This window comes from Rhinopithecus roxellana, chromosome 20 (genome assembly GCF_007565055.1).
Source record: "Rhinopithecus roxellana isolate Shanxi Qingling chromosome 20, ASM756505v1, whole genome shotgun sequence".
Lineage (NCBI taxonomy): Eukaryota > Metazoa > Chordata > Mammalia > Primates > Cercopithecidae > Rhinopithecus > Rhinopithecus roxellana.
Genome location: NC_044568.1, coordinates 17021060 through 17044945, shown reverse-complemented (window position 1 = coordinate 17044945; position 23886 = coordinate 17021060). Strand labels below are relative to the sequence as shown.

General features: G+C 48.6%; 2 protein-coding genes across 2 annotated transcripts; both read right to left on the bottom strand.

Moving 5' to 3' along the window:
* Positions 1-4575: 4575 nt before the first annotated feature.
* Positions 4576-6199, bottom strand: LOC104664025 (metallothionein-1E). The gene is made up of 3 exons (XM_010365442.1): positions 5809-6199; positions 5159-5224; positions 4576-4811 (listed from the first exon to the last, which is right to left on the bottom strand). The coding sequence occupies exons 1-3, from the start codon at positions 5834-5836 to the stop codon at positions 4720-4722; spliced, it is 186 nt and encodes a 61-aa protein (XP_010363744.1). The 5' UTR covers positions 5837-6199; the 3' UTR covers positions 4576-4719.
* A 14804-nt stretch (positions 6200-21003) lies between these two features.
* LOC104664024 (metallothionein-2) lies at positions 21004-22070 on the bottom strand. The gene is made up of 3 exons (XM_010365441.2): positions 21817-22070; positions 21443-21508; positions 21004-21239 (listed from the first exon to the last, which is right to left on the bottom strand). The coding sequence occupies exons 1-3, from the start codon at positions 21842-21844 to the stop codon at positions 21148-21150; spliced, it is 186 nt and encodes a 61-aa protein (XP_010363743.2). The 5' UTR covers positions 21845-22070; the 3' UTR covers positions 21004-21147.
* Between the last annotated feature and the right edge of the window lie 1816 nt (positions 22071-23886).

Sequence of the window (23886 nt, the reverse complement as noted above, 5' to 3'; positions counted from 1 at the left end):
ACTTTCGTTTCTCCTCGCCCTCGCCTTGCTTGTCCCTGTCCACACCGCTGTCCCTCGGACCCCCTCCTCCGTACACAGCAACACGGGGAACACGGGTCAGCCTCTCTCTCCCGTCCATTCTCCTCGCCTGAGAGGATGTGTGGGCACATTTGTCCAGGTCCTCCTTTGCAGATAAGTCTCCATGCTCCCCACAGCCTAATGGGCCACCCCCACTGCCGACTGGCAGTTCTGGACATGTGGGATGTCCCCAAAGAGAGATGACTTCAGATAATATGCAGACCCTGATTTAAATTAAAAAGCAAGGTGGGGAAGGTGGTGGGAAGCTGTAGTCCCACCTACTTAGGAGACTGAGGTGGGAGGATCACCTGAGCTCAGGAGTTCCAGTCATGCCTAGTTCACATAGAGAGTCAACGTCTCTAAAAAAATAAAATTAAAAAGCAAGACATCCAGTTATTTCTCTTCAGTATACCTGACTGTTGCATAACATGGCGTCTATTCTATTCCCTTTTAATCTCTTTCATTCTTTGAATCCTCACAGCAATCCTAAAGGGAAATACTAGTTATGAACCCGTTTTGCTAATCAGGGGACTACAAACGAAATGTCCAAGTAACTGACTGGTCGTCACAGAGGTAAACAGTTGTGCACTGATTTAAATCCAGCCAGCCTCTTAAAGGAAACTGTCCATGATCAAGCCTTCTTTTGGCCCAGGTATGTGGTCAACACTTCTCTATTGCTGGAAATATTCTAAACAACAGGGGCGGGCCCAGCTGCTCACACCTGTAATCCCAGCAGTTAGGAAGGCGGAGGCGGATGAATCAACTGAGGTCAGGAGTTGGAGACCAGCCTGGCTAACATGGTAAAACCCTGTCTCCACTAAAAATACAAAAATTATCCTGGTGTGCTGGTGGTTGCCTGTAATCCCAGCTGCTCAGGTGGTTGAGGCAGGAAAATCACTTGAACCCGGGAGGCAGAGGTGGCAGCTTGGGCCATTGCACTCCAGCTGGGCGAAGAAGATGTAAATCTGTCTCAAAAAATAGAGAAAAAACCCCAAATAAACAACAGGAAGCTACCAGCTCTATGATGGACAGTGGCAAAAGCCATCCATATGTGTAATACACACACACGCACACACACATTAATTTGGGGCTATCTTCCATGTGTGGGACAAGATTGATTTTCACTTTCTCTGATGGAAAGGAGTTTGATTTTCATAAAAATATGTTTATGAAAGTATTAACCATTTCAGTGTAAAATATCAACTAACAGATGATGCAGGTGGTAATAGAAAGGGCAGTCATTCTTCTGTATCTGACATGAAGCACAGAGTCTTGCTCATAGCTTTATAACCCTAGTGTTGATTACAATTTTGTGGGAACACTGAATGGCTTTCTCTGGACCACAGGACATGTGCTCATGTGGTAGATGAGAATAACAGGATACACAGCTGAGCACTCCAGGTCTCTGTGTGCAAATAAATAAATAAATATCTCACATGCTCCATAAAATTATTTAAGAAAAGCAATAGCTAATATTGTAGAGCACCCACCCTCACACCATTCAGAGTTGCCTATAGGCACTAAATCCTTTAATCCTATAAGCCAGAAGTTAGTATTATGCCCCTTGTACAGTGAGGAGACTGAGTCATAAACAGGTTGTGTCATGCAGCTAAAAGTAACAGAGGTGGGATTTGCACTCATGCATGCTGACCGCAGCATCATACTCGCCCATCACCCTCTGCCACCAAGTTACATGAATGATAAGGACAGGGAAAACCTAGCACAGAAGCAGCAGTAGGAAGTGCACTCTGTGGACAGTCATGCACAGCTCTGTGGCCTCTCTGGGCTTCAGTTCTCATCTGTCAAGCCAAGAGCAACGTTCCTCCATCCCAAAGAGCCTTGATATCTTTGAACTTAGATAGGCAAGATTTAGCATCCAATGGCATCATAATCTACCAGCTGTAGCCAGGACCACAGGCCAGGTGTAGCATAGGTTCATTCATCCCTTCATTTCTGAGCTATGTGACATTTGATATGTTACTTAACTAATCTGGAAGACAACATAAGCACTCCAGGCCCTGCATATTTGCTGTCCCAGTCTTGAGGCCTGTGGCTGTCATCCCTGAGGTCATGTGATCAGATGATATGAAGGATGGGAACTGATTTTATGTCTGCTCAAAGGTGGGGGCAGCATCTTATTGAAAAACATTTTCTGTAGAAGGTCATCCACACTCCTCCTGGCAGGGTCAGCTTGGTTGCAATTCCATTCCCAGCATCCAATCCACACCAATGCTTTCAAACCCATAAGGTTTCTCTTGGCTTTGGGATTTAACAGGATTCATTTTCCAAAAAAACCAGTGTATAGAGAATGATCATAACTGCTACTATTTATTAAACCCTATCCAGGGGCCAGACCATGCTGTCATTTAATCCCTGCTTTGAGATATAATCTGGTTTCTACAAATAAGGAACTGGAGATTCAGAGAGTTTCAGTGATGCACTCAGGCCACACAGCCAGTACATACTGAGGTGGGCTGTGAACCAGGACTGCCTGACACCAAAACCCACACCCTAGCTGCAAGCTGCCTTCTGAAATCTCCTCTTCACAGGGAAGCAGTGGGCAAACGTGCTCCTGACCTCTAGGCCAGGAGGATCATCTTCCTCTTTGACTGAACGTCAAATAGCATTTCCTCCACATAGCCAGGGAAGCTTATTGTTGGCTTTAATTACAAGTCAACCAGGGCCTCATTACTTCCTACTGAGCACCACTGCATCCTCCAAACTGCAGAATCCGCTGTCATTCCTGCATGGGCAGACATGAAGTATTTCATGTGGAACCCATGATCACACAGACTTCATTTTGCCAGGGACATGCTGGGCATGTCCTTCCATATTCCCAGTGACTTTACTGGTTGGAAGTAGTCAAGGGCTGAAATTTGAAAGAAGGACAAATTCAGCCTGAGTTTGGGAGGAATTTCCAAAGATTCAGAGCCCAGTCACAACAGGGAGTCTGTTGCCCAGGCTGGAGTCCAGTGTCGCAGTCGTGGCTCACTGCAAACACCGCCTCCGGCGTTCAAGTGACTCTTCTGCCTCAGCCTCCCGAGTATCTGGGATTACATGCTATCATGACCAATTAATTTTTGTATTTTTAGTAGAGACGAGGTTTCATCATGTTGGCCAGGGTGGTCTTGAACTCCTGGCCTCAAGTGTTACACCCACCGTGGCCTCCCAAAGTGCTGGGATTAGAGGCCTGAGCCACCACAACTGGTCTAGTTTGCTATTTCTGGTCTGCAATGCACATCATCATATGTTCAAAGTTTGTACATCTTTCATTTCCTGTTATTCATTTATTGAATTTTTTTTTTTTTTTTGAGACGGAGTCTCGTTCTGTCGCCCAGAGTGCAGTGGTGTGATCTTGGATCACTGCAAACTCTGCCTCCCTGGATCACGCCATTCTCCTGCCTCAGCCTCCTTAGTAGCTGGGACTACAGGCGCCTGCCACCACATACGGCTAATTTTTTTGTATTTTTAGTAGAGACGGGGTTTCATCATGTTAGCCAGGATGGTCTGGATCTCCTGACCTCATAATCTGCCCACCTCAGTCTCCCAAAGTGCTGGGATTACAGGTGTGAGCCACCAAGCCCGGCTATTTATTGGATTATTTCTCATTGAATCTGAAAAATGACTTTTGTATTTTATGTTGTATTTCATTATCTCCATAATCAATACTATTACATTTACCAAGGTTTAAGCCTGTGATAGATAGGAAATAAAAACTGTCCCTTCACCACAGTGTTTGAAAAGCCCCATTGTGTTAGCCTGTTTGCGTTGCTATAAGGGAATCCCTGAAACTAGGTAATTTACAAAGGAAAGTTTGTTATGACTTCCGCTTCTGCAGGCTGTGCATAAGTCTGGTACAGGCATCTGCCTTTGGTGAGGGCTGCAGGAAGCCTGCAATCCTGGTCAAAGACCAAGGGAGAACAGGCACAACATGTGGGGAGACAGGGAACAACAGAGAAAAGGGGACGGTGTCTGGCTCTTTTAAACAGCCAGCTCCGGAGTGACCTACCAGAGGAAGAACTCACTCTTCACCGTGGGATGGCACCAAGCCATTCTTTAGGGATCTGTCCTCATGACCCTGAAACCTCCCACTAGATCCCATCTCCAATATTGGAGGACACATTTCAACATGAGATTTGGCACTGACAAAACATCCAGATCATGGCACCCACGTAGGATTCAAGGAACTGAGGAGTTGGGTTCCAGCACTGTACTACTTTTAAGCCTAAAATCCAATTTGGATCTGAAGTTGGGCAAGAAAATCAGAAAATAAAAATGATGAATGAAGTTTCTGTGCCACATTGACATGGGACAGGAAGCAATCATGTATGACTCCCACCCATATGGTGTGCACAGTGCAATACCATTTTATTAAAGTGTAAACTCAGTAGCTGGCCTGAAGGTGTTCACATTGTTGGTGGCTCCCATTTCCATCCAGAGCCTGGTCTCTAAACTCCTGGTTTAACACCCAACCCAGTCCATTTTTTTCCAAGGTGCACAAAGAAGAACAGAGTAAGATTCAAGTCAAAATTCTTTTATTGCCATTCACATATTTAATATAAAAAGAAATGCAGAAAATGGCTCAGGGTTGTATTAAAAAAAAAAAATCCAGGTTGTGAAGTTTGCTCTATTTACAGCTGGAAGCAGAGCTGTCCCCACGGATCAGGCACAACAGCTGCACTTCTCCGACGCCCCTTTGCAGACACAGCCCTGGGCACACTTGGCACAGCCCACGGGGCAGCAGGAGCAGCAGCCTGGGGAAGAAGGGGAGAGTGAGAGGTGACAGTAGACTGGACCAGGCACCTCCCTGCCCCAATAGCAGGCCTGGCTCGAGCTGAGACGCCAGACCCAGAGGATGCTTTTTTTGTCTGGCACAGCTCTGTTCTGAAACCATAGGGGGTACAGTTGAGGTTTGTGTCCCAAGAGAAACATGTTTCCCTGCTCCATCTGAACTCACGGCAGAAAGCCTGGAGAGGGAATGACATGGCTAACAGGGGCAAAGAAATCCCAGTTCCCCAGAAGGATGCACTCAGGGCCAGCCTTGAGTTCTCTCCCAATCTTAGCCACAGCCCCAGATTCCTGGAGATGGCCCCGCACTCACTCTTCTTGCAGGAGGTGCATTTGCACTCTTTGCACTTGCAGGAGCCGGCGCACGTGCAGGAGCCACCTGCAAGGAAGAGAAAAACGCAGTGGCCAGTGAGTGAGATGCAGAAGGTACAGCAGTGGGTCAATGAGTGTCCAGTGCCCCCTCCTCTGTGCAGGGCTAGCCCTCAGAGCTCCTTTCCCACTCAGGACAGAGGAACAGAAGCCCTATGTCCTCTCCACTCACACTGGGAAGGGCAAGTACCCTCCTGTTTACCCCACCAGGAAGGTCCCACGTCCAGACCCAACCCAGGAATACTGAGATTGCGAGCCAGAACCTTCTGTCCTGAACCCTGAAGACTCAATGTCTCCAGCCCCCTATCCACCCTGATTGCTCAGAACCTGGACAGAGAATTGGGACCCAGCCAGCAGGACCCTGACCAACTGGGAGATGTGGAGCAGTTCAGCCTTGAGCCTCAGTGTCCTTAACTCTGACGTAGAGGCCCAGGGATGAGGGCAGTGCTCTCAGAGGCGTGATCAGGAAGAAAGCACCTAACGAAGTAATGGAGTCCCCGTCGCTCAGAACTTTAAATGAGACCTCCTGAAACCCAGAGACCCCCTGTAACAGGGCTGGCAAATGGGGCTTCCAGGGCTCAGAGCTTCCCTTACCAGTGGCGCAGGAGCAGTTGGGGTCCATTTCGAGCCAAAGAGATGCTGGAGCTCCCACCGGTAAGGTAAACAAGCAGTCAGGCAGTTGGAAAGCTCACTGGAGCCCTGCACCCGGCTGCTCCATTTATAGACGGAGGTCGGGCCGGGCGCAGAGGCCCAGCTCTGCGCCTGCACCCGGCCCGCTGAGTCCGCTCCGCCGGCGATCCTAGGCTGGGCTGTGCGCAGCAGAAGGGCCGGGCGCACCATCCCCTGAGTTCTGAGCGGTGCGCACCGCGGGACCGCCCCTTTGGCGCCTGTTCACGCGGGATGGGCTGTGCGCCCGGCGGTACGCGGCGTTCCCGAAGTCCAGGCCGCCGTTCCCAGTTTCCCCGAGGTTGCCTTACACCCTCCTCCCAGCGTGTTCCGGGACGCCGACCTTGACGTCGCGGGCGTCTCCACCCCACCCCTCGCCCCGCAGTTTTCAGCTCGACCTGTCCAGGAGTCCCAGTGCAGCCCTTCTGCTCCCGTCCCGGGATCGGCTGAGTGCGGAGTGGGGAACGTGCGGTAGCTAGCGAGTTGTGTGCAGAACATCCGCCACCGATGTGGCTTTCGTTTCTCCTCGTCTCCCGCCTTGCCTGTCCCTGTCCACACCGCGGTCCCTCGGACCCGCTCCTCCGTACATAGTAACACGGGGAACACGGGTCAGCCTCTCTCTCTCGTCCATTCGCCTCGCCTTTGAGGATGTGCGGGCACATTTATCCAGATCCTCCTTTGCGTATAAGTCTCCACGCTCCCCACAGCCTTAGGGCCACCACAATACCGGATGGCAGTTCTGAACATGCGGGATGTCCCCAAAGAGAGATGACTTCAGATGATATGCAGACCCTGCTTTAAATTAAAAAGCAAGCTGGGCGAGGTGGCGCTTACTGCTGTAGTCCCAGCTACTTGGGAGGATCACTTGAGACTAGGAGTTCGAGTCCAGCCTGGGCAACATAGGGAGTAAACGTCTCTAAAAAAATAAAAAGCAAGATAAATGGTTGTTTCTCTTCAATATTGCTGATCTCTTCAATATTCCAGGCTCAATGCATAACATTGAGTCTGTGCCGGTGTCTTAACCACTTGCTTTGTGATCTTAAAGAAAAATACTATTTATGAACCTGTATTACTAAACAGACGGCTGCTACAGAGTTAAAGTAATTGGTTCAAGTCACAGAGCTGAGAATTTGCACTGATCTGAATCCAACCAACCCCTCAAGAGAAAGTGTCCATGGATCAAGCCTTCCTTTGGCCCAGGTATGTCATCAGCACTTCTCTCTTGCTGGAAAGCTTCTAAACAATGGCAAGCCACAAGCTCAACCATGTGCAGTGGCAAAAGCAATCCATAAGAGTAATATATATGTATACACACACACACACACACAAAACACATTTATAGTTTTCCTGGCTGTCTTCTATGTATGGATAAGACTGATTTTCATTTTTGGAGGTGGAAAAGAGTTTGCTTTTCATACAAATATATTTAAGAAAATATTAATCATTTAAATATAAAATGGTAAGAAAAGTGTGCAGGTGGTAACAGAAATGCCAGTCATTTTTATCTGACATGAGGCAGAGAATCTTGCTCGTAGCTTGATAACCCTGGGTTGAGGATGATTTTGTGGGAGCAGTGAATGGCTCTCTTTGGACCACATGACACATGTTCATGTGGTAGATGACAATGACAGTATATACAGCTAGGCACTCCAGGCCTGGCTTCTTTGTCTGTAAGTAAATATCCCCCATGCAATGTATAATTATTTTAAAAAAATAATAATAAAGCAATAACTAATATTGTAGAATGCTTGCCAAGCACCATTCCAAGCTCCTTACATGTAAAAAATTCTTTCATCTTACAAGCCAGATACCATTATTATGCTCCTATTATAGGAGACACAGAGAGGTTATGAGGCACAGCTAAAAGTGACAGAGGTGGGATGTGCACTCATGTATGCTGTCTGCACCATCACGCCCTCACCCATTGTATTAGTTTGTTTTCACACTGCTGATAAAGACATACCCAAGACTGGGCAATCTACAAAAGAAAGGGGTTTAATGGACTTACAGGTCCACATGGCTGGGGAGACCTCACAATCATGGAAGAAGGCAAGGACGAGCAAGTCATGTCTTACATGGACGGGAGCAGGCAAAGAGAGAGCTTGTGCAGGGCAACCTCCATTTTTAAAACCATCAGATCTCATGAGATTCATTCACTATTATGAGGACAGCACGGGAAAGACCTGCCCCCATGATTCAATTACCTCCCACTAGTTTCCTCCCATGACACTTGGGAATTGTGGGAATTACAATTCAAGATGAGATTTGGATAGAAGCCCAGCCAAACCATATCTTTCTGCCTCTGACCCCTCCCAAATCTCACATCCTCACATTTTGAAACTAATCATGCCCTCCCAACAGTCCCCCAAAGTCTCAGCTCACTTCAACATTAACTCAGAAGTCCACAGTCTAAAGTATTATCTGAGACAAGGCCAAGTCCCTTCTGCCTATGAGCCTGAAAAATCAAAAGCAAGTTAGTTACTGCCTAGACACAATGGTGGTACAGGCATTGGGTAAATACAGCAATTCCAAATGGGAGACATTGGCCAAAATGTTTTGGGGCTACAGGCCCCATAAAAATCCAAAATCCAGCAGGGCAGTCAAATCTTAGAGCTCCAAAATGGTCTCCTTTGACTCCATGTCTCATATCCAGGTCACGCTGATGCAAGAGGTGGGTTCCCAAGGTCTTGGGCAGCTCTGCCCCTGTGGCTTTACAGCTCCCCTCCTGGTTGCTTACATGGCTGGCATTGAGTGTCTGTGGCTTTTCCAGGCACGTGGTGCAAGCTGTTGGTGGATCTACCATTCTGGGGTCTGGAGGACGGTGGCCTTCTTCTCACAGCTCCACTAGGCAGTGCCCCAGTAGGGCCTCTGTGTGAGGGCTCTGACCCCACATTCTCTTCCACACTGCCCTAGCAGAGGTCCTCCATGAGGGCCCCACCCCTACAACAAACTTCTGCATTTCCATACAACTTCTGAAATCTAGGCAGAGGTTCCCAATTCCTGACTTCTGTGCACTCACAGGCTCAACATTATGTGGAAGCTGCCAAGGCTTGGGGCTTGCACCTTCTGAAGCCACAGCCAGAGCTTTATGTTGGCCCCTTTTAGCCATGGCTGGAGTGGCTAGGATGCAGGGCACCAAGTCCCTAGGCTGCACACAGCACAGGGACCCTAGACCTGGCCCATGAAACCACTTTTTCCTCCTAGGCCTTTGGGCCTGTGATGGGAGGGGCTGCTGTGAAGTCCTCTGACATGCCCTGGAGACATTTTCCCCATTTTCTTGGGGATTAACATTCTGCTCCTTGTTATTTATGCAAATTTTTGCAGCCAGCTTGAATTTCTCCTCAGAAAAGGGTTTTTTTTTTTTCTATTGCATTGTCAGGCTGCAAACTTTCCAAGCTTTTATGCTTTGTTCCTCTTATAATTCTGAATGCCTTTAATAGCACCCGAGTCACCTCTTGAATGTTTTGCTGCTTAGAAATTTCTTCCACCAGATGCCCTAAATCATCTCTCTCAAGCTCAAAGTTCCACATATCTCTAAGGCAAAGGCAAAATGCCACCAGTTTCTTTGCTAAAACATAACAAATGTCAACTTTGCTCCAGTTCCTAACAAGTTCCTCATTTCCATATAAGACCACCTCAGCCTGGACTTTATTGTCCGTATCACTGTCAGCATTTTGGGCAAAGCCATTCAACAAGTCTCTAGGAAGTTGCAAACTTTCCCACATTTTTCTGTCTTCTGAGCCCTCCAAACTGTTCTAACTCTTGCCTGTTACCCAGTTCCAAAGTTGCTTTTTTTTCTCTTTCAGAGATGAGACTCTCACTTTTTTTGTTTTTTTGGTGGTGAAGTAGGCTGTGAACCAGGACTGCCTGACACCAAAACCCATGCCCTAGGCTCAGGCTGCCTTCTGAAATCTCTTCACAGGGAAACAGAGAAGTCAGTGGCCCTGACCTCTAGGCCAAGAGACTCATCTTCCTCTTTGATTGAACATCAAATAGGATTCCCTCCACCTAGCCAGGGGGGACTAATCACTGGCTTTAATTACAAATCAGCTAGGGCCTCACTCTTTCCTAATGAGCACCCCTACACTCCCCAAACTGCGGGATCTGCTATCACTCCTGCGTGGGCAAACAGGAACATCTGCAACCCATGATTACACACACTGCATCTTGCTGGGAAAATGCTCAGCTCTTCCCTCCACAGCCCCAGTCACTTTGATGGATTGACATAGTCAAGGGCTGAAATTTGAAAGGGAAAATTCAGCTAGAGCTTGGGCAGAACTTTCAAAGATTCAGAGCCAAGTCACAACAGGGAACTCTCAGGTGTCAGCAAGTGTCCTGTGACTCTGGGCAGGCTAATTCTCTTTTTCTTTCTCTCTCTTTTTGAGACAGAGTCTTGCTGTATTAACCAGGCTGGAGTGCAGTGTAAAGATCTCTGCTCACGGCAACGTTCACCTCCTGGGCTCAAGCGATCCTCCCACCTTACCCCTTTGTAACCAGATTTTGAATCATTGTTAGTTTATTTTTATTTTTTTTACTTTGATTTTTTGAGATAGAGCCTCATTCCCTCGCCCAGACTGAAATGCAGTGGCACGATCTTGGCTGACGGCAACCTCCGCCTCCCAGGCTCAACTAATCTTCTCACCTCAGCCTCCCAAGTAGCTGGGATTATGCCAGGCTAAAATTGCTAGTTTCATCAGGCTCTGATACACAATGGCCTTTTGCTATCTGCCTCTTGAGAAATCTCTCTCTTTTTATATAAATAACAAAGTTTTAAAAATGTATTTTCTGGGCGCGGTGGCTCAAGCCTGTAATCCCAGCACTGTGGGAGGCCGAGACGGGCGGATCACGAGGTCAGGAGATTGAGACCATCCTGGCTAACATGGTGAAACCCCGTCTCTACTAAAAAAATACAAAAACTAGCCGGGCGAGGTGGCGGGCGCCTGTAGTCCCAGCTCCTCGGGAGGCTGAGGCAGGAGAATGGCGTAAACCCGGGAGGCGGAGCTTGCAGTGAGCTGAGATCCGGCCACTGCACTCCAGTCCGGGCGACAGAGCGAGACTCCGCCTCAAAAAAAAAAAAAAAAAAAAAAATGTATTTTCTGAAATCAGTGTTTTACACGCCAAAATTTAAAAAAAGGTTTATGTCTGGGAAGCATAGGTAGTAAAAAGTTCCTTCACCATGGAGTTTGAGAAGCCTGGTGTGGGAATCAAGCAGCTGACGAATTGGGTTCCACCCCTGTCATCTCTTTGAAGCCTAAAATCTGATGAGGAAATTGAAATTGGGTAAGGAAATCAGAAAATAAAAATGAGAGATGAGGCCGGGCGCGGTGGCTCACGCTTCTAATCCCAGCACTTTGGGAGGCTGAGGCGGGCGGATCACAAGGTCAGGAGATCGAGACCATCCTGGCTAACACGGTGAAACCCTGTCTCTACTAAAAATACAAAAAAATTAGCCGGGCGCGGTGGTGGGCGCCTGTAGTCCCAGCTACTCAGGAGGCTGAGGCAGGAGAATGGCGTGAACCCGGGAGGCGGAGCTTGCAGTGAGCCGAGATCGCGCCACTGCACTCCAGCCAGGGGGACAGAGCGAGACTCCGTCTCAAAAAAAAAAAAAAAAAAATGAGAGATGGAGAAGTTTCTGTGCCACATTTGATATGACCAGAGGTGATCATGGATGTCCCCCCATTATGATCTGGTACAGTGGAATTCCATTTTATAGAAGATGAAGTTCAGTGAGGTAACCTGGCTTGCCAGAAGGCGCTCAGATTGTTAGCAACTCAGATTTCCATCCAGAGCCCGGGTCTCTGAACTCCTGGTTCAATCCCTAACCCTGGTCCATTAATTCGAAGTCACACAAAGGAAAGGAGAGTCAGAATCAAGTCAAAACTGTTTTATTGTCATTTACATATTTAATAGAAAAAGGAATGTAGCAAATAGCTCAGGGTTGTATAAAAAAAAATTCAGGTTTGTACAGGTTGCTCTCTTTACATCTGGGAGCAGAGCTGTCCCCACATCAGGCACAGCAGCTGCACTTCTCCAATGCCCCTTTGCAGATGCAGCCCTGGGCACACTTGGCACAGCCCATGGGACAGCAGGAGCAGCAGCCTGGGCAAAAAGGGAGAGTGAGATGTCAGAGCTGACTCAATCAGGCACCTCCCTGTGTCAACAGCAGGCCTGGCTCGAGGTCAGACTCCAGACCTGGAGGATGTCTTTTTAGGTTGGCACAGCTCTGTTCTGAGACCACAGGTGGTACCTTTGGGGTTTGTGTCTCAATAGAAAAAGGCTGCCCTGCCGCATTCGAACTCAGAGCAGAAAGCCTGGAGAGGGATGACATGGCCAACAGGGGCAAAGAAAGGCGTTCCCCAGAAGCATGCACTCCAGGCCAGCCTTGAGTTCCCTCCCAAGTTTAGCCACAGCGCCAGATTCCTGGAGACGGCCCCACACTCACTCTTCTTGCACGAGGTGCATTTGCACTCTTTGTACTTGCAGGAGCTGGCACAGGAGCAGGAGGCCCCTGGAAGGAAGAGATAAAGGCAGTGAGCAGTGAGTGAGACGCAGAAGGTACAGCAGTGGGTCAATGAGTCTCCAGTGCGCCATCCTCTGTGCAGGGCCAGCCCTCAGAGCTCCTTTCCCACTCAGGACAGAGGAAGACAAGCCCCACGTCCTCTCCATTCATGCTGGAAAGGGCAAGCACCCTCCTGTTTTACCCCACCAGGAAGGTCCCAGATGCACACACAACCCAGGAAGACTCGACTGGGGCCCAAAACCTCCTGTCCTGAATCTCAAAGACGCAGTGTTTCCTGCCTCCCACCCACCCTGCTTGCTCAGAGCCTGGACAGAGCATTGGGGCTTGGCCAGCAGCCCCCTGACCAACCAGGTGATGTGGAACAGGACAGCCTTGAGCCTCAGAACACTCAACTGTGACATAGAGGCACAGTGAAGAGGGCAATGCTCTCAGGAGCTATTCCAAGAAGAAAGTACTGGACGAAGTAAAGGGTCCCCTTCTGCTCAGAGCTCAAAATGCGACCTCCTCAAACGCAGGGACACTGTACTGTGGCTGGGAATTGGGCATTCCCAGGCACAGAGTCGGGCTTCCCTTACCAGTGGCGCAGGAGCAGTTGGGGTCTATTTCCAGCCAAGAGAGGAGAAGAGAGGCGAAGAGGCCGTCAGGCAGCTGGAAGGCGCATTGGAGCCTGGAGCCGGCTGATCCCTCTGCAGCCGGAGATGGGACCGTACGCAGAGGCCCCGCCCAGCGCTTGCACCCGCTCGGTGAGTCTGGGCCTCCTGTGGGTACATGGCAGAACTGTGAGCAGCAGGCGGGCCGGGCGCAAGGTGTGCACCGCGGGTGTCTTGTTTGGCTCTTCGCTCGCTCGCTCAGGCCTGTGCACCCGGTCGTCCGCGGCACCCCTGCCGTCCTGCTCCCCGCAACTTCCCCATTTTCCGCATTTCCTTGTGGTTGCTGGACATCCCGGTCCCCGAGGGTTCCGGGAACCCAGCCTCTGGTGGTCGCAATATTCCCACCCTCACCAGCCCATCTGCGGTATTTCGCCTTTCCTGGAGCCGGTGTGCAACCCCAGCTTCGTCCCTGGATAGGCCTGAGCCGGCGAGCGCCGCGAGGGAGTTGTGTGCAGAGAACAGTCATGGATGTGACCCTTGCTTTCTGCCCTCCTGCCCTCTAGCACTGCCTGTCACTATCCCCACCGTGGTCCTTCTGCCACTTTCTCTTGAGCCCAGCAACAGGGTGGAGGCGAGCCCACCCTTCCATTCCTCATGCCTGAGCAGTTGCATGGGCACATTTGTCTGGGGCCTCCTTTACACAAAATTCTACAGGGTCTTCTCCAAAGCCTAGCATGCCCACCCAACTCCAGGAGAGTAGTCCTGAAAATATGGAGTGCCCCCAAGGGCGGGATCTGCTTAGGTGACTCCAGACCCGGAGGATGCAGAATCTATGTTAAATAAGAATATTTACCTTTCAATTTTCCTATTGCGCAACAATCTGCGTGAGTCTGTTTAATCATTTTAGTTTTTTGAACCCTCTCAAGAACAATAAAAGAGAAATACTATTCTAAGCACGTATTTCCAATGGAAAAACTAAGGCACAAAGAGCCTTAGTAACTTGCCCAAAGTCATGGCTCTATGAAATGGTGCTATGCTACCTGAATCCAGTCAGCTTCCCAAGAGGAGGAAAGAAAACATAAAGATTTCTTTTGGCCAAGATATGTCTGCAACACCACTGTGCTGCTCAAAATTATTATTATTATCATTATTTTGAAACAGGGTCTCACTCTGTCATCCAGGCTGGAGTTCAGTGATGAGATCATGGCTCACTGCAGCCTCAATCTCCTGGACTCAATCTATCCTCCCACCTCAGCCTCCCAAGTAGCTGGAACTACAGGTGCAGGCCATGTCATGCCTGGCTAATTTTTTGCTTTTTTTTTTTTTTTTTTGGTAGACACAAGATTTCATCATGTTGCTCAGTCAGGCTAGTCTCAAACTCCTGGGCTCAAGTGATCCACCTGCCTTGGTCTTCCAAACTGCTGTGATTACAGGCATGAGCCTCCCTGCAGGTCTGCTTGAACTTTTTAAATCAGGGCTGGAACGCGGTGGCTCACACTGTAATCCCAGCACTTTGGGAGGCCGAGGCGGGCAGATCACAAGGTCAGAAGATCGAGACCATCCTGGCTAACATGCTGAAACCCCATCTCTACTAAAAAAAAAAAAAATACAAAAAATTAGCCAGGCATGGTGGCTGGCACCTGTAGTCCCAGCTACTCGGGAGGCTGAGGCAGGAGAATGGCGTGAACCCGGGAGGGGGAGCTTGCAGTGAGCCCAGATCACGCCACTGCACTCTAGCCTGGGTGACAGAGTGAGACTCCGTCTCAAAAAAAAAAAAGAAAGAAAGAAAGAAAATTTTTAATCAGGGAGAAGCATCTCTCTCAACCCTGGACAGCTTGCAAAGCGATGGAGATGGGAAATTTATTAAATATGTATATATACACGAAATACACATTAGAGTAATCTATGTCTATAAGTAAGACTGATTCTTGATTTTAGCACTGGTGAAAACTTTGCTTTCATTTAAATATATGTGATGATTAGTTTTATGTGTCAACTTGGCTAGGCAAAGTGTCCAGTTCCTTGGTCAAACACCAGCCTAGATATTGCGGCAAAGTTATTTTTTAAGATGTGATTAACATTTAAATCAGTAGTCTGAGTAAAACAGATGTCAGAGGGGATTTATCAAGTGTTACCTGCCCATTTAACCTGGGAGTGTCCAGAGGACACCACTTTCACCACATTTATGAGAAATAAATTTGTGAGGGGCGTCCTAGCATCCTGGAAGAGCTGTGTGGTCACTCTTTTTTGCAGGTAGAAATTCAGTGGAAACTGCTGCTGCTGAATTGGGAACCCTAAATGCAATGGCGATAATTTGGTCCCAGTGTGGCAGGGGCCAAGGGACAGCACTTAATTGCCAAAGGCAGCATGGGCCTGGTTATTGTCATGGATGGCACAGTCAAAGCAGAGTAGTATGACTTGCAGGCCAGGAGCAGTGGCTCACGCCTATAATCCTAGCACTTTGGGAGGCTGAGGCAGGTGGATCACTTGAGCTCAGGAGTTTGAGACCAGCTTGGTGAACATGGCGAAAGCCTGTCTCTACCCCTCCAAACATACAAAAATCAGCTGGATGTGTTGGTGCCTGCCTGTAGTTGTAGCTACTTTGGGGGCTGAGGTGGGAGGACCACTTGAGCTTTGGAGGTTGAGGCTGCAGGGAGCCATGACACTGCTCTCCAGCCTGGATGACAGAGCGAGACCCTCTCTCAAATAAAAAGAATAATATGATTCACAGAGACCTGTGGTGTTGACTAGTTGATCATGGTGGTCGTACAAACAAACAGAGGAGTCAGCCTACAAAAATCTTACTCATCTGTAGAATCAAAATATCTATTTCCTGTCCCCATGACTTTATGTTTTGCTGGTCTCAAGGTATTAGTTCCAAAAGGAGGAATGCTTCCTTGGGAGACACAGTGATTCCATCAAACTGGAAGTTATGAGTCCCACCAGGCCACATTGAGTCCTCAGACTTCTGTATCAACAGGCAAAGAGGCTGGGCACTGTGGCTTACACCTGTAATCCCAGCACTTTGGGAGGCCAAGGTGGGTGGATCACCTGAGGTCAGGAGCTTGAGACCAGCCTGGCCAACATGGAGAAACCCTATCTCTAATAAAAATACAAAATTAGCCAGGCGTGGTGGTGCATGCCTGTAATCTCAGCTACTCAGGAGGCGAGTCAGGAGAATTGCTTGAACCTGGGAGGCGGAGGTTGCGGTGAGCTGAGATCATGCCATTGCACTTCAGCCTAGGGAACAAGAGCGAAACTCCATCTCAAAAAAAAAAAAAAAAAAAAAGAAAGAAAAAAGGAAAATAAAAGAAATAACAACAACAACAACAAAACCAGGCAAAGAAAGGAGTCACTATTCTGGCTAGGGTAATTGTGGTTACTTCTTTGTAATCACAATCTCTGCAATGGAGGTAAGGAGGAGGATGTCTGGAATACAAGAGATTCCTTAGGGTGTCTCTTATTATTACCATGTCCTGTGATTGAAGCCAGTGGAAACAACCCAATTGGGACAGGAATGCACGGCCCAGACCCTTCTAGAATGAAGGTTTAGGTGACCCCACCAAGTAAAGAACCACCATTGGTTGAGGTGTTTGCTGAAACAGGAGGTTTACACCTCTTTTAGGTTGTAAAAGAAAGAAGCTATAAATAGCAGCTATGACCATGTGACCAGTTACAGGTATGGAAATGAGGAATGTCATTGTTATGGGTATTTCTTCATTATGTTGTTATAAATGTGTGTGTGTGCATGTGTGTGTGCGCGCGCGTGTGTGTGTGCATGTGCGGCAAATATTTTTGTTTTCTTCCATCTCTTATCCCATTGTCATATAACAGGGGATGTATTAACTTTACATCACAATATTTAAGTATTGCTAACTTTATATCATACTATTTAAGTTATAGGATGTCAAGGAACATGCCATTGGCGTGCAAGGATTTTGCAATCAGTTTTGGGAAGAGAGTTTATGTCATTTCAGGCATGCACAGGACAGTTGTCTCACGTTAGGTGGAGGTATGACCTTTTTTTAACATTAAGTATAGTTTAAGGAGATGTTTATGTCTGCCAAATTAACAAGTGGTGGACTGCAATGGTTAGTTTTATGAGTCAACTTGGCTAGGTTATCATACCCAGTTGCTTGGTCAAACACTAATGTAGATGTTGCTGTGAAAGTGTTTTTTTAGATCTGATTACAATTTAAATCAGTAGGTTTTGACTGGGCGCAGTAGCTCATGCCTGTAATCTCAGCATTTTGGGAGGCTGAGGTGGGTGCATCATTTAGGCCAGGAGTTAGATAACATGGTGAAACCCTTTCTCTATTAAAAATACAAAAATTAGCTGCTTAATCTGTTAAATAAAACACAAAAATTAGCTGCTCTTTGAAAAATACAGAAATTAGCGTGGTGGTGCATACCTGTGATCCCAGCTATTTGGGAGGCTGAGGCAGGAGAATTGCTTGAAACCAGAAGGCAGAGGTTGCGATGAGCTGAGATCGCACCACTGCACTCTGGCCTGGGTGACAGAGCGAGACTCTGTTGCAAAAAATAAAATAAATCAATACATTTTGAGTAAAGCAGATTATTCATCATAATGTGTGTGGGCCTCATCCAATCAGTTGAAGGCCTTAAGAGGAAAAACTGAGACTGAGGTCCCTGGAAGAGAAAGGAATTCTACCTGTAGACCACCTTCAGATGAAAGACTGTAATATCAACTTCTGACAGAATTCCCATGCTGCCAGCCGCCTTGCAAATTTTAGACCAGCCATCCCCACAGTCACATCAGCTAATTTCTTAAAGCTTTCTTTTTTTTTTTTTGAGACGGAGTCTCGCTCTGTCGCCCGGGCTGGAGTGCAGTGGCCGGATCTCAGCTCACTGCAAGCTCCGCCTCCTGGGTTTACGCCATTCTCCTGCCTCAGCCTCCCGAGTAGCTGGGACTACAGGCGCCCGCCACCTCGCCCAGCTAGTTTTTGCATTTTTAGTGGAGACGGGGGTTTCACCGTGTTAGCCAGGATGGTCTCGATCTCCTGACCTCGTGATCCACCCGTCTCGGCCTCCCAAAGTGCTGGGATTACAGGCTTGAGCCACCATGCCCGGCCAAAGCTTTCTTTTTATCACTATCTATCTAGGGACATTTTATTGGTTCTGTGTCTTGGGGGAAACCATGAGTAATACAAATACATGTTGGAAAATATGAATCATTTAAAGGAGAATTGTTAAGTAAAATTGTGGTATAGGTGGTAGCAGATATGGCAGGCATCCATTTGTATGTGCCACAAGGGCATGGACTGTCCTGCTCATGGTTTTCTGTATCCAGTGCTGATCACAATTTCATGGGAAGACTGAAGACTTTCTGGACCACAGTTAACATGCTCAGGTAGTTGATGAGGAATGTAGAGGTCACATGGCTAGGAACAGCAGGCCTGGCTTATTGGTCTGGAGGTAGAAAAACATCCCTATGCTATGAATAAAGACAATAAAATTATAGCTAGGTTGTGCATAGTGGCTCATGTCTGTAATCCCAGCACTTTGGGAGCCCGAGGCTAGCGGATCACTTGAGCCCAGAAGTTCAAGACCAGCCTGGCCAACATGATGAAACCCCATTGCTACTAAAAATATAAAAATTAGCCAGGCGGGGTGGCTACTACCAGCTACTCAACAGGATGAGATGGGAGGATCACCTGAGCCCAGGAGATGCAGGTTGCAGTGAGCTGAGATCACCCCACTACACTCCAGCCAGGGTGACAAGGTAAGACTTTGTCTCAAAAAAATAAAATAAAATAAAATAAAATAAAATAAAATAAAATAAAATCATAGCTAATATTGTAGTCTGCTTGATACATGGCAAGTGCCATTCTAAGTTCTCCGCATGTATTAAGTCATTTGCTGTCACCAGCCAGACCCTATTATTCAGCCTATCTTACAGTGGAGGAGACTGAGCCACAGACAGGTTGTGTCACTCAGGTATAAGTGACAGAGCTAGGTTTTGCACCCATGCATGCTGACTGCATCTTAATGCCCTCAACCACCACCCTGTGTCACCATGTTCCATGAAAAACAAGGACACTGAAAATCTGGTAGTGAGGCAGCAGTAGAAAGAGCACTGAGCTGCCAGTCATGCCCTCTGCATAGCTCTGTGACCTCTCTTGGCCTCAGTATGCCACCTCTCAAGCCAGGGACACAATTGGGCTAACTGACCAAGGGCTGACCCAGCTCTGAACTCTGAGAGGCAGGGCTTAGAGCCCAGTGACATCACGATCTGCCAATTGTAGCCAAGATGAGAGGCCAGCTGTAGTGAAGTTTCCGGCCTCTGACTTCTAAGCTGTGTGACCTTGGGCAGGTTGCTTAACCACTCTGGAAGATGACATAATCAGTTTCGTCCCTGCACGTTCACTCTTTCACTGGCTCATGGGGTGTTCAAATGATAGGAAAAATGAGAATGGTTCTTATGTTTGTTCAAATGCTGTGGCAGCATCTTAATCCCAGAGGGCTTTGTGCAGGAAGTCATCCACCCTCCCCCTGGTACACAGTCAGGAAAACTTCATTCCACTCCCCAGCCTCCAACCCAGACTAATTGTTCCCAGACCCGTTTTTCCCCAAGAGCTTATCAAGAGAGATTCTGTCTCCAACAAAGTCCATGTAAACAGAGTGATCCTAATGGTTATTAAACCCTAGCCAGGAGCCAGGCCAAAATCTCATTTAATCCATAAATAGGGATATCATCTTTTTTCTACAGATGAGGAAATTGAGGCTCAGAGAGGTTGAGTGACTCGCCCAGGCCACACAGCCAGTAAGTGGTAAAGTGGGCTGTGAACTAGGACTGCCTGACATGAAAACCCATGCCCTTGGCACAGGCTGCCTTCTAAAACTCTCTCTATAAGGAGCACCTTCAGGCAAGTGTGCTCCTGATTCCTGGGCCAAGGGACTCATCGTCCTCTTTGACTGAACTTCAAATAACATTCCCTCCACATAGCCAGGGGGCCTAACCGTTGGCTTTAATTACAAGTCACTCAGAGCTTCACTCCTTTCTAATGAGCACCACCACACCCTCCAAACTGCTGAATGCCATCACCCCTGCATGGGCAGACAGGAAGAACTTCATCTGCAACCCGTGATCACACACACTGCATCTTGCTGGGAACACGCTGGGCATTTCCCTCCACATCCCCAGCCACTTTGCTGGTTTAAGTAGCCAACGGCTGAAATTTGAGAGAAGTAATTTCAGCCTGACCTTGGGAGGAACTTGCAAAGATTCAGAACCAAGGCAAAACAGGGAGCTCTCAGGGGTCTGAAAGTGTCCTATCAGTGACCCTGGGCAGGACAAGCCTGATGGTTCCTTGTGGGGATGTCTGGATCAGTGCTGCTCAGGGTGTGCCAGCCACACACTGGGGCTAGTCTGAGAACTGCTTCCAGGATGCAACGCACAACCTTGGACAAATGTGTAGTGCTGATCATTCTTTTATTTTTCCTATGTTAATTTGTTCTCCGTATATTTGTTGAACATGTCCTGTTGAATCTAAAAAACAGTCTTTGTATTTTGTGTCCTTTAAACGTTCATTTTCTTATTAACTCATTATTTTACCAGAGTTTAGGTCTGTGACTAATGGAAAACAAAACTGGTCATTCACCACGGAGTTTGGGAAACCGGATGTCAGATTCTAGCCACTGGGGAGCTGGATGTCACCCTCTGTAGTCACTTTCAAGTCTGAAATCCCACGAAGAACTGAAGTTGGGCAGGGAAATCAGAAAGTGAAAATGAGGAATGGAGAAATTTCTCTGCCACATTTGACATGAAACTGAAAGTGATCACGTATGTGTCCCTCCTGCCCCCATATGATCTGGCACAACGCCATTCAGTTTTACAGAAGATGAAGCTCACTGCGGTAGCCTGGCTTGCTAGAATGCACTCTTTCTTAGCGGCTCACATTTCCATCCACAACCCAGGTTTCTGCCCTCCCAGTTCCATCGCTCAACCCAGTCCCTTATTTTTAAGGCATATAAAGGAAACCAGAGGCAGAATCACGTCAAAGCTGTTTTATTATCATTCATATTATTTCATAGAAAAAGGAATGCAGCAAACGATCAGGGTCAGGGTTGTACATAAAAAAATCCAGGTTTGTAGAGGTCGCATTATTTACATCTAGGGGCAGGGCTGTCCCAGCATCAGGTGCAGCAGTTGCACTTGTCCGACGCCCCTTTGCAGATGCAGCCCTGGGCACACTTGGCACAGCCCACAGGGCAGCAGGAGCAGCAGCCTGGGGGCAGAGAGGAGGCGGCAGAGATGAGTACTAGGGACACAGGGAATAAGGATTCCTGCTCTCCCTGATAAGGATCACTGAGGAGGCAACAACTTCCGCGTAATGGGGCATCCCCAGACTGCTTTCATTCCCGAGGATGGTGGAGAGGGGACAGGCTGGAGGACAGTGAGGGGTTAGAGGAAAGAGAGGATCCCACTTACTTTTCTTGCAGGAGGTGCATTTGCACTCTTTGCACTTGCAGGAGCCGGCGCAGGTGCAGGAGTCACCTGCAAGGAGAAAAGACAGAGGTGAGAACGGTCCCTGGATACCTGAACGCGTGACGGCGTGCTAAGAGCCCGGGGCAGAGTTCTTCTGTCCGCAACCGATTCCTGGGAACCTGAGCAAGCCATTAACTCAGATCTCCTTAACGGTAAAAAGAGGGCTCCGAATAACCTAGAATGGATTGAAAGATACCCCAAAACGCTTTGGGAAGGAGCAACTCCTGTCCTGAAATTGAGTGATCAGAGAAAGAAAGAGGGGTCAGAAATTGCTTCTCTAGCGCTACAGTCTACACCTGGCATCCCCAGCCCCTTACCGGCGACGCAGGAGCAGTTGGGATCCATGGCGAGTTGAAGAGGCGGCTGGAGTCGGGACAGGTTGCACGCGGGATCGCTGGGACTTGGAGGAGGCGTGGTGGAGAAGAGCGCTGCGAGCAGTGTTTATAGCTGAAAAGAGCCGGGACGAGTGCAAAAGCCCCGCCCCGGCCGGGCGCTGCCTGCACACGCCCCGCGCTGAGTCACTCGCGGCTCGCGGCTAAACACCCGGCTGCGCGCACTGGGCCGGGCGCACCCGGCCTGCACACGGACCGCGGGAGGTCAGTTCCCTGAAGCCCGCCCACGTGCGTTCCGGGGACGCCACGGAGCGGAAGGAGCTGGGTGCAGCGGCAGGACACGGTGTATCGGCAGGACACGGTGTACCGGGTGCCCACGCCGTGCGCCCCCGCCGTGTGCACAGCTTCCCTCCCTCCTGTCCTGTACTCGAACCTGAGCCGTTGGCGCGCTGGTGTTAGCGGGACTTGGGAATGCTGCTTTTGTGGAAAACTGGTTGGAAGTGCAGACAGGTTACAACTCTGTAGCACTCAAGGCTTAATAATTGTGCAGCATCACAGTAAACCCGCGGAGTTGTTACTGATGACGTATCCGTTGCATGTTGAGTACTTTAGCGTGCAACAGGGACTGTAGGAAGTTTGTTGTGTGTGAGATATCACTTCATTCTGTAACAATCCATAAGATAAGGACTCTCCCGTATTCTCATCGTAGAGAGGAGAAACTGCAGGTCCAGAGAAGTTACTTGTCCAGGGTCATACAGCTAGTGAGTGGCAGAGCAGGGTGAATGCGACCAGGCCCCAGCAGATGCTGACGGTCCTCTAACATAGAGACACCAGGGAGGGAGAATAAGGACAAGAAGCCACAAGCTTGGTCCTCAGGAAGCTCAGGGACTGGGGGAACAGAGAGGAGGAGACCCCATCCAGCCTGGGAGGAGGTGGGCCATTGCCTTGGGCCTGAGGGTAAGAAGGTGTTTGCCAGGCAGGGAAGGGGAAGGATTTGTGTTCTGGCCTGGGAAGGGAAGAACTAGCGGGAACACTGGAATCGCCCTGAGACATTTGGAAGGGAAAACCCCCACAAGAATGTTCTGCCCCTGTGGAGGCTGAGGGGAAGAGCCTCAGCATCCAGATTCCTGTCTGGAGAGGCACATCCTGCCTCCCTGTCTGCACGTGTCTGGCGCTGTGTAAGGGTCTTAGATCATCAACCTTGGAAAGCCCAAAGTGTGTCATGCTAGGAGTCAGGAAGCGGTTACTGGAAGCTTCCTGGCAGGCTTAGGAAATGCTGATTGCCACAGTGGGAGTTTAGTGAGGTGGTGGGGCAGGGGCAGGGAGGACAGGCTGTCCTTGCATCCCTTACTGTAAGTTCCTGTGGAAACGTCTTCCTAGCTCAGCCAAATCTCACTTCCTCTGGGGACCCTGTCCTGACCCCCATGACTGTGGCTGCCCGTGGAGGTGCTGGTAAACATCCTGTTCGTTCCCCTCCTGGCACTTTCCATGCCTGTGGTATGTATAAACTTGGGGGACTCTTGGATTAGTGTCTCTGCCCCTCCTCACCAACCCCTGACCACTGGAAATACCAAGGGCAGTCATCACCTGCCTCTGGAATTGTGTCTTCAGCTTCCAACACAGGGCCAAGTTTGCAGTAGATGCTTAATAAATATTTGTCAAATGAATTCATGAGGGTAATGGCCTGGATTGTTCTTCCCTTCCCAGCCCCCACCTTGTATGAAGGCCGACTACAAAATGAAAATAAACACCTCTTCACTACCCTGGAACCTGTGTGCTCACTCAAGTAAAAACACCACACAGGGCAGGAGGGGTGAGCTCTCAGATGTACTAAATTTCAGTGGTCACTCGGCCACTCACTTGCTCAGTGACCTTGGGGCAATTACGTGCCTGGACTCTTCTGATCCCTGGTTTACTCATCTGTCAAATGACTGGGTTGTACTAGAATTTATATCCAAACATACTCTGATTTTAGAGCCAAGATCTTTTGAAATCTCATGACGCCTGGCAGCCCTGTGGATTGAGAGCTCTCTGGGCAGTGGGCCGATTTTGTTG